Source organism: Artibeus jamaicensis, unplaced genomic scaffold (assembly GCF_021234435.1).
Source record: "Artibeus jamaicensis isolate MK-2021 breed Jamaican fruit bat unplaced genomic scaffold, CSHL_Jam_final scaffold_916, whole genome shotgun sequence".
Taxonomy (NCBI): domain Eukaryota; kingdom Metazoa; phylum Chordata; class Mammalia; order Chiroptera; family Phyllostomidae; genus Artibeus; species Artibeus jamaicensis.
In genome coordinates, this window is record NW_026522059.1 from 33,901,439 (window position 1) to 33,919,196 (window position 17,758).

A 17,758-nucleotide genomic window follows, 5' to 3' on the forward strand; every position below is an offset into this window, starting at 1 on the left:
AATCAGGTTTTTGTATATTTTTTACTTGTAAAGATAAAACATGCTAAAAGAGAAAAAATAACAAGAAATAATGAAAATAACATGTAATCTCCCCATCTATAGACAACCAAGAGGAGAACTTTATGTGGACAAAATTGAGTTTTTGGTTTATAACATACTTTTGTCTCTGTTTTGAATGTGAATACATATGACTACACTGACATTTATGGTAAAAAAAAATGGTGCCTTTGGAGACTAGGTCATATGTCTTATAAAGTCGTCCCGCCCAATAGATCTTAGGAAAACATATTGTGATTAATGAAAGACATTTTAAAACCAGTGAATTCAGTAACTTACGCTTTTTGTAGCTTTATCTTTGAGTACTTAATGGTTTTAGTATGTAGAAGTTCTTTTTAAGATTCTTTCAGGATGATGGAAAAAAAGATACATACATGAATTTATCTTAAGTTAAATCTGTCATGTCTCTTGAAAGTTCAAGGGTCTCAAAGTTGTGACTAGAGGCATGATATGACATTATATTAATGTATGTTCATGTAAAGTACTAAATTCCTTGAGCACCTTCTATGTGTCAGGCACCGTGAAAAGTGCTGGGAACATAAAAGCACATGCCATCATTGTCCTTAGGTAAACTACCATCTAGCAGGAGGGGTTGACCTTGGGTCTAAATACAGCATGATCATTGCTGCAAAAGGGATTTAGACAGTCTGATAGGGGAATACAGGACAGTTTGGACCAGCTGGGGATGGGAGGGTAGTCAGCAAAGGGTTTCTGGCTGAAGTGACACGTGAATGGAGGTTTAAAGGAATGATGGATTTAGCAGGCAATGATGGGGTCAAAGGATGAAATGTGATGGAAGCCTGAGAGAGACCCAGGGCCATTTGGAGAGCCACAGTAGTACAATACGGAGTTCTGCAAGTGGTGGTGGAATTGGATGGGGGAAATGAAAATGGTTCTTGGACAGTAACAGGAGGTAGATGGAACACAAAAGTCTTTCTGTGTCCTATTAAGGCACCTAGATACTATGCTTAACATTCTAATAGGTCTTTGAAGATTACTGAGATAGAGGGGCAAGATCTCTGGTCACATCTTTGACAGATGTAGTCAAATGACTGGGTGTGATTTGGAGATGGGTAGCGATGAATGGTACAGGGCAGGGAGTCATTTGGTGGGCTGTTGATTAGGCCGGATGAGTAAGGATGGCCATTGAAGGTTTGAATTCAGGCTGTTGAAATGAGTAGCCATCTGGATGTTTGGATCTAGAGCTTGGAAGGATGCTAGGGCTAGAGTTATGACCACAGTTGTCCACATTTTGACCATACTGTGACTATCACAGCACAAGTGAAGTCACTAAGGAAAAGGCATAAAATGTACATTTAAAGAGGGACTATGAGATGGCACTGGGAGAAAATACCAGTAGTTATCACAGAGATGGAGAAAGGTGAGCCATTAAGAGAGAATAAGAAGAAGAAGCCAAAAAGGCCTGGGGAAAATGAAGAGAGCGTTTGAATGATGGAATCCTGGGGACAATAACGTTTTAAGCAAGGGGAAATGGTGAACAAATGCCACAGAGATGCCAGATGAAGGATACAAGTATTTCTGCATTAATAATAAAGAGACAGTTGAGAAGAATTTCAGCTGGAGTTATGATACCTTGATACTACATTCCAGGGTTATTTTAGTCTGGATTCTTTGGTTTCAAGTGAAAAGTCCACTCAAACGAAGTTTCAGGTAAAGGAGGGATTGGTTGACTAAAACCTATAATGGTTTGGAAGCTACAGATCGTAGGGATTTGAGAAATGCATCTAGCCCCCAGGATCCAGTAAAATGAGCTTGACTAAAATCTATCACGATGGTCTCTTGCCATTTCCCTTTGTCTTTTTTTGCCTGTTGGTTGCCTTTTTTTCCACTAAAGACATGCTTTCTAGACCTGGAGGAGAATGATACATATTGCAGTATTCTACCCCTCAAGTGGGATTGTTTTGTTAGTCAATTCTGAATATAAAGTCTCTGTGAATGGTTGGAATCACCCATCTTGGACTAGGTGCTCTGCCTGTGCCAGTCGCTGGTACCTTGGGTGCAGGGTCATAAAATATCACGGTGGCGCCCAAGATATTTATGAAATTAAAGGGTATGGCAGGTCCCAGTACGGGAAGGGAAACTTTCTAGGCAGTCTCATAGGTATCCACTACAAGTAGTTGTAAAATGGAATGGGGAGTGAGGAAGCATAGAAAGTGAGTTCTCTTTCAAGAACCTGGGCTATGAAAGAGTGTGTTTTGCTGGTGACTAAACAGGGGCAATTTGACATTAGTGTGGTTATTTTATAACCAAACCATTGATGGAGGTTTAGTAATGAGAATTGAAAATGTATTTGAAAGTAATACATACATGCTAATCTTAATGTTTATGGGAACATTTTTTTATGCAGACATACAGTGGACCTAGAAATTTGTGTGAACAGAGGAAGTTCGGTTATAGTCACAAATTTTAAAATAATTTTATTTGTGGGTCACTTGATTGTCAGATATATGTTCTCTGGATAGTCTGTGTTTGAAATGATTATATCTGGAGAAAGAAACCAGAGGGGATTGATTAGCTTTTGCAAAAGATCTTTGAGGTCTTCAAAAGATGCTTACTTTTATATGTAAGAAAAGTAGGTTCCAGAGAAGTGAAATGAAGGAATCCCTTACAGATACAGCATCAGGAGAAGAGGGAGAATTTCCTCTTTGGGTTTAGAGCAGGAAGAAGTCTTTCCTAGAACTTCTATAGACGTCCCTGAGCACAACCCTCAATTCTGAAACCTGTTGCTGAAAAAGGAAATGTGAGAACCTGATTAAGGTAGAACAAGGAGGATCTGCCCCCAAGAAATGTGTACCCGAATAAGACTAGGGCTGAGCAGCAAGGAAGAGGAGAGGAGGGCCGGTGAGCAGAAACTCCACAGTGTCAGTACATAACGAAGCTAAAGAACGTATTTTTTACTCTGTTGACAATGGGATACGATGTAAATCAGGGAATACTTGCAATCAGATTTGTGTTTCAGAAGTAACAGTCTCCAGAAATACCTATGGTAAAACATGATGTAACAACAGGTCATTCTTACACTTGCCTAAATCCACATAATAAGTTAGCCGAGGAGTTGAACTGAATTTAAGGTCTCCAGTATTTTCCCTTAGTACCTACATTCCATTCTCTTGTTACATATTTGCATGCTGTTGTTGATGGTTATGTATCTGTCTTTTGCCCTGAAATTAAGGTTGATATTGTTGACCTGAATATGATACAGGAAGTGGATATGTAAAAGTTAGGAATGTGACCATCCTTCTTATGATTACATTTAGTTTGCTATTTGGGTGTATAATACGTACATAAGTTGCATATGCAGGCTGTGGTAAATTATAAAAGAGGCTCAGAAGAAGCATGATGTGGTTGGTGCCTGGGGCACCTGGGGAAAGCTATAAGATAATGTGGTAGTGACGAATGTGGTAGTGTAAGATGGTACAGACAGGTCCGTTTCAATGAAGGAGAAATAACAGCATGAAAAAGAAAGGCAGATAAACCCAGGAATACCAAGGTGCCCCGTATAAATAGAGCATAGTCTCGGGTAGAGATGTTGGAAATAAAGCCATGAATGGATCACGGAGGGCACGCCCCAGAGAAGGAAGCTCACACCCGTTGGTGCCCAGCATGTGCAGCAGGCCCTTACCACCTCCTGCTGAGGCAGAGAAGGTTGTATTCCCATTCTTAAGGGGGACTGAGGTTCAGGATAACTGCCTTGCCTGGGGACTCACTACTAATTCTTTAGTCTACATTCGAAGCCCCGAAATTGTCCTATTTTTTGGCCAAGTGTCTTTCCCCTGTATAACTTCATCACGGTTTAAGTGTTAGCATTTCACTTTTATGCTCAGGCCTCTGAGCAGGAATGAACATGAAATCAGATGGTGGTATTATGGAGGCTGAATGGCCACCATCCTAAGACTGCATTAGTCTCCTGTAACATCTCATACCCAGACATTGGAGTCACTAAGTGACAGTATTGTCAGAACTGTATTTGCCATATGTTCCAGAGAAAGAAAAAGAAAATTCTATACCCAGTGTTCTTCCTCTGTAACTGCCTTCTCCTTTTCATTAGTAGCACCTTCATTGCACTTGGCACTACTATATTTTACTATGTATAATGTGCTTCTACATATAATGTGCACACGTTTTTGGCCCAAACTATCAAGAAAAAAATCTTTCAATTTTTTAATTCAATTATATTGTTATTTATATTTAGAAACAAAACCGATTGTCATATTCCAGGTTATTATTTTGCATATGGATACTATTATTGCTTTCTAGAGTTACACTTTTAATGCATAAGCATAAATAAAAGAATTAAAAACATAGATATGGAATTAGTACTACCCATGTATAATGCACATCCTTATTTTTCCCTCAGAAACTTTGGCAAAAAAATGCAATTATACGTGGCAAAATATAGCGCTCCTCTTTAGTGCGTGCCTTCTAGCTTTTCTTAAGTAACACTTATTCAGATAAGACTAACTCTGAACTTCTCCACATGGACTGAGAAGTTCCTCGATCTACAACACTTGTGAGACATAGATATTCTGTTATAATTGCCATGATGAACTCTGATAGAGAAAGATGTACAATTTACCAATAGTAAACTTTCTGTCTTTTTACAGTAATCACTTCTAGAGTGGTGTGTAAACAAGGAAAATGGAGACTGCCTTTAAAAAAGGCAGTCTTCTTCCTACTTTAAAAACATGTCTGGAACTATTTGAACTAACTAAAAGGAAAATAAGTGCTATGGCAGATTATGGCATACCTTTTCCTTTTCCTTAAAAAAAAAAAAAAAGCCCAAGGAAATGGAAAACATACCATTTCTCGACGACCCTGACATTGAAATGGTATCCATAATGTATTTATTTATGCTGCACCTTCCTCCATGCCTCAGCCAGCTTTAGTACATATGTGTTGGATGTTTGCCATGTGAGCCAAAATGTTAGCACATACAGAAAATCTTATTTAGAACTGGTGTGAATCATTAAGGTAAAGGTAAAGTTAGTTCTTTTGATTATACATGCCTTGCTGATCTGATAGAAATTGTTTTTCTTTATTATCATCTTGTGTCAATCTTTGAACAAATGTCAGCCTTCTCCTACAGCAACTAAAAATAGGAATTATGTCCAAGAACAATATGATTTTCATGAACTTCAAAATGACATAAGAAATATTATCAGTATTGGTTTTACTGTGTCTTCTAATTTGAAAGGGAGTGAAATGCGGCTGTGGTTAAATCAGCTCTTTTGCTGTTTGTTAAAAAAGTTTCGAGAATATATATTTCAAAATGTTTTTATTTTAATTCAAAACAAATGTAACATAACTCAACATACTTGAAACACATTTTCTGAATTTATTTTAAGTCTCTTTACTCCAGAGAGTTCTGTGTGTGTGCAAGGGTTAGGCCTGGCTGGTTATTTCACCATCCATCTCCCTCCTGGATTGATTGCACTGAACAGCCCCGAATGAGGTACAGATGGTCCCACTTTGTCGAAGTTTGTAGGACCTCTGGGTTGGAACTCCATTTGATCACAGTAAAGCTAACCATCTCAGAAACTTGGCTAATGTCAGCATCTTAAAGATCTACATACATTCCAGTTAGAATGCATATGTGTGTTCCTATTAGAAGTTGTGGAGGTAGGCTACTCATTAGCCCAGTTGTCATCATTCCCGACATACAGATGACATTTCGAGAATTTAAAATCGTTTGTCTACCTTTGATGCTGCTGCTGCTGATTTTCTAGATAGGAATTAGGTTTCAAAGATGGACCAAGATATGTACTCCAAATATTTTCAAATCAAAATTACAATATATCAAAAATCTTTCTGGGCAGTTTATATATTTCTTTATAAAGATTAGCCAAAGTTTGAAAAGGAAACCCGTTGTCATCTTTGTGGTTTATTCCTTTTGTATTTATTTCTTCTACTTTAACAAAATGAAGAAAATGGGTTTAAGGTATGTTTTCAAGTTTAGGTATTGCTCAAGGACTATGTCAAGGTAAGCAAGGTGGGGGCTGTGTCCCCTAGGACTCAGCTTTTAGCTTTTGAGGTAAACAAATCTGTCCAGAGGAAATTTCTCACCCTTTGGGCTCTTTCTCTCTGTTTTGGTCTTTCCTCTCCTTCATGATCCCCACCCCCCTCCTGCTCTTCCTTTCTCTGTCTGTGTGCAACTACGTGCTTCGGTCTGTGTATCTGGACTGGCTTCTCTAACAGTTCAGCGTGAGTGTTAGCAGAATGAAAACCAGATGGACCAGCAGTTCCCACTGTTATCTCCCAGCTGACTCTGGCAAGCCTCCCCTTCTCCCTCCTTCCTTGGCATGACAGAAATATTTGCCTTTATTTAGGGTGACTTGTATTAGCTGCTGTACCTCTTCCCTCAGTTGCAACATAAGTGGAAAGCTGGTTAGTCCCTTGTTGCTGAGGTTGGTTGAGGTGAGTAGACTGCAATGAATTTAACTATTGAAGAAGTGGTTTTAAATTTGTATTTTTCTAAAATAATTGATTTACTGATACTGCTTTTTTGAATGATCTGGAATAGTGATATGAAGACAGTTTTTTACAGTAATTGATAAAGGTGGAAATGCTCTCTGTCTTTGCCATCATCTCACTCAGAACACTTACTCACCACAGGGTCATTCATTGTTATTCAGCCAGCATTTAGAGAGGAACAAATAGAGACCCTGATGCTGTTAACTTGCTCATCTTGCAAAATGCTCTTATAAGAATGATGACAATTTTCATTATTTTATTACCTCTTTCTTGATATGGCATCAACATTATTTCACCTGTGTTCTCTCGCAACCCAAGTCTTATGAAAGTGCTTGAATGAAGGTAGTTTTGGGATGTCATCATAGTAATTGAGGCTTTTCATTTTCTTTTAGTAATTGACTTTTAAGTTATTTTAAATAATAAACTTTGTGCCCATATGGTTATAATATTTTAAAAGACCCATTCTTTATCAATAACCTGTGTTGCTTTTCAAGAAATCTGGAAATATCTGTGTCTAAGGCTGCCGGAGTTGCCTCGAACCTGTTTGGGGGTGTGTGCACATTCATACATTTTTTTTTTTTTGGAAATTGGATGCAAAGAAACAAAAACTTCTACTTTTTTTTAAACCAGAGATTCAATAGGGAGAAGTATACTTAGTAGAAAAGAGCCCTGAGTGCAAATGTTCATTATTGAGTAATCAGGAAATTTCTCATCTAACAGGTACTCATGAAAAAATATAAGAAGGGTCTTTAGTTCTTTTAAGTTCTTAATTTAGGATTTTTTCTATCCTTACTCTGCCTGAGATTGTTAATTGAAACATTGGTCTCATGTTTTTAATGTGGTAGGTCTCAAACTCACAAACTCTAAGTGAACAGTAGTTCAACTTCATTGTGTGACATATGACGTGTGCAGTGGTAATTTTTCAAAAACAGGGTAGAAAAGAGTGAAGTGAGATGTGTGTCCTGGAGACATAACTTGCCTCATTGAAAAGGCCAGAAAACTAAGTATGGAAAGGTGATGACAGGTGTCACAAAAATTGCCAAACGCTGGCCCCCGCTTGCGTCACATGGGCATCTTCAGATTTGTGTTATTTCTAAGCCGTCTGAGTGGGTCATTACCATCGAACTTCCTCATCTATTCTTGTACCTCTTGCTAATGTTGGCTGCTGCTTTGAGGGAAGTTGTAGGGATGCCTATAACACTACCAAGGTGGCATTTGCCTGAGTTACAAATGAACTCCTGCCATCTGTGCTACACCTTCGTAAGTGGCGTTTGGATAATAAAGTCCTGATTTAAACTTTAGTGGATAAGACTGTTTTATTGATAGATGTTGGATTTCTGCTGTTTACTTGCTTATAAAAAAAGATGAACCCCACTTAAAACACTGAGGTGCTTAAGAAAGTAACATGGTCCTGGTGGCATCCTCCAGATCGGACTGAGAAGCACTCCACGATGCCAGACTCACCTGTGGATGTGAAGACTCCATCTAGGCTGACTCCTCCCACGATGCCACCACCCCCAACAACTCAAGGAGCCCCGAGAACCAGTTCATTCACACCGACGACATGTGAGTAGGCATTTCCGCATTTCCCATTTCATTTTGAAGTTTACATTAAAATTTTAATGCAAATAAAAATTAAGAGAAAAGAAGGTCCAGCATCAATGAATTATGCAGAGGTGAAGCAAAAAATGATAAATTGTTTTCTCCTGAGTAGGTATTGAGTACAGATGTGTCATATCTTAGGCATAATTTGTAAGACTGCCAATATTTGCCTGCCTTTTTGCGATTGCTTCAGAAATGTAGTTTCCTATGATCTCAGTGAATGAAGAACACATTTGATCTGTAACTTGAGATGTTACCACTATAACTTTTAATGCAACCTAATGTGGAGCTCCTTACTTTAGTTTGTTCATTTTGACTTGGAACATGTTACTAATTATTTCCAGGTTATATCTGATCTCCTAATACTCTTTTCTTCTATTATTTACAAATTATGTTAAAATCTTTATTTTTAGCTTAAAATGTTAAACCTAACGATTGCATACCAAAAAAAAAAAAGAAAAGACTATGCAACAATTGTATGCAGAAAACTTTCTGAAATAAGGAGCATCTTTCTCTTCTTAAAACTGTCCTTTCCATCTTGGCTCAAGCCTTGTGTTCCAAATTAATGGAATGTGTTGCTTTCTCTGTCATCTAAAGAAAGGACAGAATATTCTAACAGAATCGCAACCTCTCTTTCCTTCCTGTATATGTAGTAGGGATAGCATGTAGCTTTGATTCCATCAGTCTCAAAGTTCTGGTTAAAGTTGTCATCAAGGATTTGTGAAATGAATAAGTGCTATCTGTTGTAGATAATAGTATTTATAGACCACGTGCTGTTAAATCTATATGAATACAAAAAATAACAGGCAAAACATAGATTCATGGGATTAAAAGGGACTGACAGAATACACCCCCCAGGCTGTTTATGCAGTGTTGCATTGCCATTTAGAAGACCTTTCCAAAAGTGTAAGGAGCAGCAGGCTGCGACGGTGCCAAGTTGTAATCCTGTCATCTTATTTTTGTTTTGTTGTTAACCAAAGCCATAGTGATGGGCCTATGTCTCCTGTGAGAAGTATTAGTGAGCTATGATTTCTTGACAAGGTTGCTCAGGTACTCATGTAGGACACAAGACCTTTTTTTCCTTTTAACTATCCTGAAACTTTAAGAATAATGAAGCAGTTAAAATATTAATTCCAACAATTGCTGGTGATAGTTTATTAAAATTGTATTTTAAAATGCAATCTTTGGTAAAGATCAATTTGTCCAATTAATTGATTTAGCATTGTAAAATTGCCATTTTCTTTAGGGAGAAATGGGCAAAATTTTCTAGCTCACTAGTGATGGATTATCATCTTGATTTTCAAAGAAGTATTATCAGAAGTGAACTTACCAAATTAACCACCAACTGTTATTTTGGGGGTAGACATTGTACCCTTCGAATTTCTTGGAATAACTCTTTGATAATTACCATATATATTTTGGCTTCTTCCATAAGATTTGCATTTTCCCTAAAGAAGTCGTTAATAAATATGAGGGGGAGAAAATAGCCTTCTAATTGGGTGGTAGAAGGTTAAAACTTGAAAGTCCAATTTTTATAAACACAGCTGTCAGTTGTGTGTACAAAACATGATTAAAAATGTTCAGTGATAAATTTAGTCTCCACCAAATGTACACTTTCTCTAGGGGAGCAGTTTAGAAAGGAGTAGTCCTGTTATATTGATGTAAGCTGGTGACAACAGGCTGACATCCAAGCGATGTTTGTTCTGTGTTGGAAACATTTCAGGTGGTTGGCATATGTGTACATGGGAGGCAGGGCTGTCTCTGTGTCGCAGCCGACTCCATTTATAACCAGCTTCTGTGCAGAACACCCTCATGCGGCGTGAGGAGTAGACTCATTTAATTATAGAATACCGGAGCCTGTGGTGATCCTGTGAAGTCAAAGCATGTTACAAAAAAGGTCCAGCAGTTTTATTTTAACTTTAAACATATATTTTTTTAAATTTATAGCACAGGGAATATAGTGGATAATATTTTAATAACTATACATGATGTCAGGTGGGTAGATTTATTGGGGTGATCACTTTGTGAGATAATGTCTAATGACTGGGTTGTATACCTGAAACTAATATATCCAACAGTTTTTAAATGACGAAATCCACAAGATTTAAAGGGAAAGAAGCTTGGTTGTCATTTCCTCGTGCATTTCTCTATAAGTTTTTCTTTCTGATTTTGTGCCCTTGACAGTAACTAATGGCACAAGCCATTCACCCACAGCCTTGAATGGTGCCCCCTCGCCGCCCAATGGCTTTAGCAATGGGCCTTCCTCTTCTTCCTCTTCTTCTCTGGCTAATCAACAGCTGCCCCCAGCCTGTGGCGCCAGGCAACTCAGTAAGCTGAAACGGTTCCTAACTACCCTGCAGCAGTTTGGCAATGACATTTCGCCAGAGATAGGAGAAAGAGTTCGCACCCTCGTACTAGGACTGGTGGTAAGCAAATGGAAATCAGCCCAATTCTCTGGGGTAAGAAAGAGAGACTGTATGTGTGTGTGTGTGGGGGGGGAGATTCAAAATACGGTCGTCTTTGTCACTGCTAGTTTGTTCTAAAAGCGTCTACTGCTGGAGACTGTATGCAAGTCTGATAATTCTATAACAGGGCTTTTCATTTCTGCATTGTGTTTTGACCCCCACCATGACTTCTTTTACTATTTGACTAATAAAGATAGGGTTATCCAAACTTACTGTTATTTTGGCTGTAAATGTGTATGTGTGTATAAAATGCAATAAGTATATAATCCTAGCATGTCCAGTGCCTTTCCACCATGACAACATATTTTTGTTATGTTAATGATTCGCTTAATCTAATTGGGTGCTCATTTTAACTTAGTTGCTTTAGGGGACTTTAATTATTAGCCTAGATAAGCAAAAATTTATAACAAATAACATCTTTTGTGTGTTTTGATTTTTGTGGCTAATAATATTTTAAAAATGTTTGTTGTGGTAAAATATATGTAACGTCAAATTTACTGTTTTCACCATTTTCAAGGAAAGAGCTCACTGTTGGGTACCGTTCACTGCTGTTCATCTCCAGACCTTTGTCATCTCCCCAACCTGAGCCTCCGTAACCAAAAAACTGCAACACCTTTATTTCATCTCCCCTCAGCCACTGGGGAGATGGTTTTTGGTTAATTGGTTTTTAAAGAAAAAAACTTTGTTCTAGGTAGAATGACTTAAATTATTAGTTTGAGAATAGAACATTATTCTCATGTGACTTGGGAACATTATAGTATATTCCATATCGCACTAGACATGAGAACATAATGTCATTTTTTAGGGTCCTGAATCGCTTTTGCATTTACTACGACTTCAAATAGAAGATTCTCATTTAGGAGGGAGACTTTCCCGTAGCAAACTGAGCCCCGCAAAAGCTGCGAGTCACATATTCAGTGCTTTTATCGTCCAGGACTTACACTGGAACTGAGATTCAGGTGATGGGCAGAAGTGTCTTTTTTCTAGAAATAGATAATTTATGTTCATTATGTGGATTTATCAGGGGCAAAGACATCCCAGTTCTGTTTTGTCAAAGAAGTCCCAGAATGAAAAGCCTGGGTGAGAGCCTAGTGCCATGGCCATGCTTCCCATCAGTGTGGCACATGGACCGAAGTTTTGCAGTTCAGTTTTCAGATGCCGTCCCCCTCTCCTCTGCACTCGAAGAACGAAAGCTTTCGTGTTTGCCACAACCCGTCAGCTTCCCCTTGTGCTCCTCCAGGACAGGAGGGTGATTTTGACAGCAGAATGTCAGCACACTGCAGTGACTTTCGTCAAGTCTCTTATCTTTTTTCCCTTTATTTATTTCTTGAGTTTTGCATAATAGGCTTTTCAACATCGAAATAAGTCAGACCAAGGAACCACAGAGTAAATCCAGAACAGTCACTGTGTTAAGCAAATGGCTAATATGTTGTTACTAGTAAGAATTTTTGCTGACAACTGCTTTATAAATTTGATTATGTCTTTAACCATGGTTTCCATAACTTTAAATATAGAAAAATTTGATAGCTTTAAGATTTTCCCATATCTTTAATGGCATACTTTTATGATGGCAGTGCTTTTTAAATATATTTATTTACCTAAAAACCTTATGGAGATAAGTTATGGGGAAACATTAGTTAATAGTGCTTTGCAGGTATTAAGTGGGCAGTGAACATGTGTCAGATGAGTGGGTGTCTAGCTAGGCGGTGGAGTTTGCTTTGAGCATTGACTGCAAGCTTTCACACATGCCGTTTTATTTAAATCTTGGGACCACACTTTGAGGTACTACTGGTGTTTATATACATTCTGTATGTGAGGAAAGAGAGGTTTACAGAAGTGAAATACACGAGGTGACCCAAATGGTAGTGACAGGCCCATGATTTGCACTCAGGTAGTAAATCATAATGAGTCTCATTATGCTGTTATTTAGGCAGAACTTAGAAAAATATTAGTATCTGTTTTCATGTGCAAAATGCAACTGGTGAGGTTTTAAAAAATGAGTCATAGAAACAAAATGCGGGGATAGTAAAGGGCCTACTATGTGGTGATAAAGATGAATTGACTTCGGGTTGTGGGCGTCCAATGCCATGTGCAGCTCCTGTGTCCTGGAAATGTGGTCTATGGAAATGTAGCCTATTTAATCTTACTAACCAATATCACCCCAATAAAATTAATTAATTAACGATTTAAAAAATATTTACTATCTGAAAAAAGAAGAGAAACAAAATGAAAGATTGGAAAAAAAGGCTTCCTAACCTGTATTGTTACAGATAGGAAGCTAATGTTTATTCATAATTTGTTAAGATATTGTGAATTTGGGGATATAAAAGTTTAGATCTTGGTGCCCCATACGTTGTCACAAAAGGAAAAAGAAATGTACAAAAAAGTGGGGAAACAATATTCTAAAGTTGTATGGTCACAAATACCCCAATTTTTTCAGGCATGAAAATAATGGAACATTTGAAGTTGAGACCTAAGTTTGTAGTTGTGATTCTGCCTAGGGACTAAGGAAAATGAGCCAAATATAGTTAATGTACTCAACATTTTAATAATAGGTTGGTTGTCTGTTAAGTAGATGCTTTCATCAATGTACATTACTCCCTGCAGGATACAAACCCTGAATATTTGGGGCTTGTTTATATGGGGTAGGTTAGGGGCGAATTCGAGTCATTCTGCAGTCTCTGTTGGGTTGAGCAATCCATATTGCCTCGATGCTAAAGAAAATAGCTTTGATAACTGGGAAATTTGTTTACCTTCTATTAGACTCAGTGAATCAGAGAAGGCCCAAACCTTTCCCTTGTCTTTAATAGCACAACACACTGCCCAGCTAAGCCGTTATCCTGAGCAAAGATGCTTTGGTAGGCAGGGGAAGAATGTGAGATGAAAGGACAGGGGAAGAATACTTGTACCAGCGGTAACACAGACACGACGTGTGGGATCTCAATTTATATTGAGATTCTGACACTTGCCTTTGGCCCATTACGTGATCAGTTGTGCTTTCAAGTACATCCAAGTGTGTTTGTTTTCCATAAAGGTAATATTAAAATGTTTTTCATAACTGCAGAGCCTTCTATGTCAAAACTATGCACGTTATTCTCAAAGTACCATATTTATTGTTTTTTATTTTCAGCTGTTATTTTTAGAGGCAGGTGATACAATAAACTATAACATGATGTTTTTTGCAAAGCCAGACAGTTTTATATTGAAAATACTGCTTCCTATATGTGTGTCTGCTGGTTTTTACACTGTGTTTTAACAGTATTAATAATTTATTAGTCTTGGTGGTTTTACTATTTTACTATTTACCAAGAGGCAAATGTGTTTATAATACGTATTTTCTTCCACAGAACTCCACTTTGACAATTGAAGAATTTCATTCCAAGCTGCAAGAAGCTACTAACTTCCCACTGCGACCTTTCGTCATCCCATTTCTGAAGGTATTGCACAGCTCACTGGTCTGGAAAGGATTTCAAACCGTATTGTTGCTAAGTCACAACAGTGTTTCTGTTCAGGAGGGAGGGGCTCAGAAATGTAAGGGTGCTTCGACTTAGTTTAATGGATGAAAACTATCTGAATATATATGGTTTTATGCTCCTTTCTGAAGAAGCCTTTTTTAAAAACTTCTATCCTCACCCAAGGACACTTTTTCATTGCTTTTAGAGAGAAATAGAGACAACAAGGGAAAGAGAGCAACACTCAAATGAGAGATGGCACTGATTGGCTGCCTCCTGTAGGATCCCAACCCAGGATCAAATCCACAATTCAGGCATGTGCCCTGGCTGGGAATCAAACCCGCAGCCTTTTTGGTTACGGGAGGATGCTCCAGCCAGCTGAGTCCAGGGCTAAAGTAGCCTTAAAATTATAATACAGCGTGTTTTGAATAGTTAAATTGGAAGAAGAGTTGAGAAATCTCTTTGAAGGTTTTCTTTGTTCTTTGGTCATTCGAATTACATTGTACATTTTGTTTGTCTTTAGAATGAACAGGGCATTGGCTGTACTTTTTTGTTTTTCAGAGTTTTTTCCGTCTCTTTATTTTTGCAATAACCCTTATCCCTTCGCCAGTTAAGACATTGGGAATAAGTGACAGATCCCCCGGGTGTGTCTCCCTGAGTCCTGTGTGAGGTGTGGGTTAGGGACAGTTTTCAATCCTCAGTCTTCCGTCCTCCTCCAGCTACCACCTCCTCGATAAAGCAACTGGGAAACACAAAAAGAGTGCACAGTAGAAAGAAGGGCGTTTTTATTCGACAAACCGAGTGGCTAATTCACTGATGGATGCTATAAGAATTGATAGTTTTGATAGAAAAGCAGATTACTAGGGTTCCTTTGATTTGGATATATATATATATATATATATATATATATATATATATATATATATATATATTGCTCGGGCTTAGTAGGTTGTCAGTGAAGAACGTAGAAGAACAAACCCATTTAAAATGCAGTTTCAAGATTGTCACCCAAGGATATGTGTATTGATTGTAGAGAGGGAAGAAGGCGGGGGGAGAAAGTGGGGGAGAGGGAGAAAAGACTTCAGTGTGAGAGAAAAACGTCGATTGGTTCCTCCACTATGTGTGTGCCCCAACTGGGGATTGAAGCTGCAACCTCGGTATGTGTCCTGACCAGTGATTTAACCCACAGCCATTTGGTGCAGGGGACGGTGCTCCCGACCAGCTGAGCCACCCAGCCAGGGCAGAACAAACCTATCTGTATACTAACAGTGAGCTTTGCAGATTGACTAATGAGAAAGAGTCATTTGCCTCCACCTTTAAAGGTTGTTTTCAAAATGAGCACCCCAAGAAGCCTGTGATTCCATTTTTCGGCAAGAGTATGTACCTTTGCTTTTGATTCCTAGAACTCTGTATTTGGGAAACACCAGAAATATAACTGACCAGTGTCCTGTGTGAAAGTCCATCTTTTTTTAAAAACTAAGACACATAAGGTGCCAGTAACTATTCAAAAGCCTAGAAAGGCTTGTCTGAACTGAGCCCAAATTCAAAACTTTATGGATAGAAAGGCTTTCCTGCTGTTACTCTTACTGAGGTGAAATGAAATAATTTAGTTCTGAAAATGTTTACAAACCAGTACATTAGAGCTTTTTATATGGAAATCCAGATTTTAATTATGTTCTTTTCATTCCTTTCTAATTGTGTATTTAAGGTAACAGGTATGATGTATTTTCCTCCAAAATGACTTACACTACAATCACATATTCTTAAAAGCAAATTACTTTTGAACATCAGTTGAGTCTAGGATCTTTGGTTTTCTGAAAGTTGTTTTCTATAAAGACTTCATCATGTGAATGCCATTTCCTGTGCAAATACCACTGGTTTCTTTGCTTACAAGAAAAAAAAAGAAAAGGAATGGGGGTGGGGGGAAGACTCCTTTCAGGGTCAAGTTGGCAGCCAAAAATTTTTTTAAAAGCTTACAAGGACACTTCCATGTTCTTCTATCACCGCTGCACACCATATGGTTACCATATCATTTAGTTGGGATCACTGGAATCAAAGATATAACTTTTTTCCCCCTAATTTTAGTGCTTTTTCTCAAAGGAGACATTAATGACAAAAACCATATGGTTGTGGGAACTCGGGCCTTAATAAGTGCATTCAAACATTGCTCTAACAATATGCATTAAAGTCTTGTTTTCATTAAGCTAATGTAACCCTCAGACCCTCGATTCCATTTTGCATTTATGGAGAAACATTTACTGGAAGGATATTAGACACCATTCTAATTACCTAATCTGGCACCAGAATTAGAGCAAACAAAATTGCTTTGTATTACCATATTTTTTAAATTGGAAGAAGATGTTTATGGAATCACTAAATTAAACTGAGTACCACGTGGAAGCCTCTTGTCTTGTGCCATCCATACATTTAAATTTGAGGCCGGAGGCATGCGTGTTTACTATTAATCACTTGGTCGTATGACAGAGATTGTATTAAACAGGAAGTTAGGAATCCCACTGAAATATAGATAAGATGAATTTAAAGAAAACTTTTTGGTGAAAGCAGTCATAGATACAACATCTTTTCTTATAAGCAGCTTAATTTTTAAACATCAGTTAAAAAGTTTATTTATGGTTTAACCATATCCAGTATTTAACAGTCTTTGCAAAAACACATTTGATCCTGAAACTAAGAAGGTATTATCTATAACACAAAGCCAAATAAATGTGTATTTTATAACTTGTCTCCAGGATTACTATTTTATGTATCTTAAAATCAGCTTTTGTACTGAATATATTAAGGCCGTTGCTGGATGGCAGCCAGGGAATGCTTTGCCAAAACACATCTGCACACAAGATGTCCAGCCTGTGAGTCAATTCTCCTGATTATCATTCAGGAATTTGTCTCTCTGAGCTGGCATAACTATGTTTGCCTGCTTGGTTAAATATTGCCAGCATTCCTGAGAGGAGGAATCTGATTGCTTTTGAAAGGTCTCTGTATGTTCAGGTAGAGCTCCACAGAGCCTGTACCTGTGGTCCTGACCGAATCTGTGTCATACAGCAGGGCAGCAGCCGTGGTTGTGGTGCATATGGGGGTGGGGTTTGTGATGCCCCAGGTGCCTCTTCCTGATGAGGATGCTGAAGATACTATGAAGGAGGTCATGGGATAGTGCTGATTTTTTTCCCCTCCTTTCTCATTATTCTGAATCTCATGCTTTCTTAATAGAGTTCTGGAGATATTTTTTGTCTGTCTTTTTAAAAAAGATTTTATTTATTTATTTTTAGAGAGAGAGGGGAAGGGAGGGAGAAAGGGAGAGAAACATCAGTGTGTGCTTTCCTCTCGAACTGTCCCTGTTGGGGACCTGCCCCACAACCCAGGCACGAGCCCTGACTGGAAATTGAACCGGTGACCTTTTGGTTCTTAGGCTGGCGCTCTATCCACTGAGCCACATCAGCCAAAGCTTTTTGTGTCCTTTATTAGTACATTCTTGTCCTACAGTTTTTTTATCTTTGGAACTTTTTGAAAGAATCAGGAGTAGAGAGGTTTACAGTATTGTTTTGGACAATTTAAAAATTTTTAAATCATTTTTTAAAATTGTTATTCTATTATACTTTTCTGAATTTTTGTCCTCCTCCATCTACCCACCCTCTCCCACAGTCAGTTCCCACACTGCGGTCCATGTCCATGGGT

General features: G+C 38.1%; 1 protein-coding gene across 8 annotated transcripts in view; it reads left to right on the plus strand.

Annotated features, from left to right (window-relative positions):
• Positions 1-17,758, plus strand: part of RUNX1T1 (RUNX1 partner transcriptional co-repressor 1) — a 146,910-nt gene that overhangs the window by 76,882 nt on the left and 52,270 nt on the right. For 6 of the 8 annotated variants that reach the window (XM_037140389.2, XM_037140391.2, XM_053661139.1 and 3 more), the window contains 3 exons: positions 7,978-8,115; positions 10,336-10,577; positions 13,964-14,053. In XM_037140389.2, coding sequence (XP_036996284.1) covers positions 7,978-8,115; positions 10,336-10,577; positions 13,964-14,053 — 470 coding nt within the window. Of the gene's footprint in view, positions 1-6,458; positions 6,493-7,793; positions 7,810-7,977; positions 8,116-10,335; positions 10,578-13,963; positions 14,054-17,758 lie in introns of those variants that run through there. The other 2 variants (XM_053661141.1, XM_053661142.1) reach the window with 2 other exon arrangements.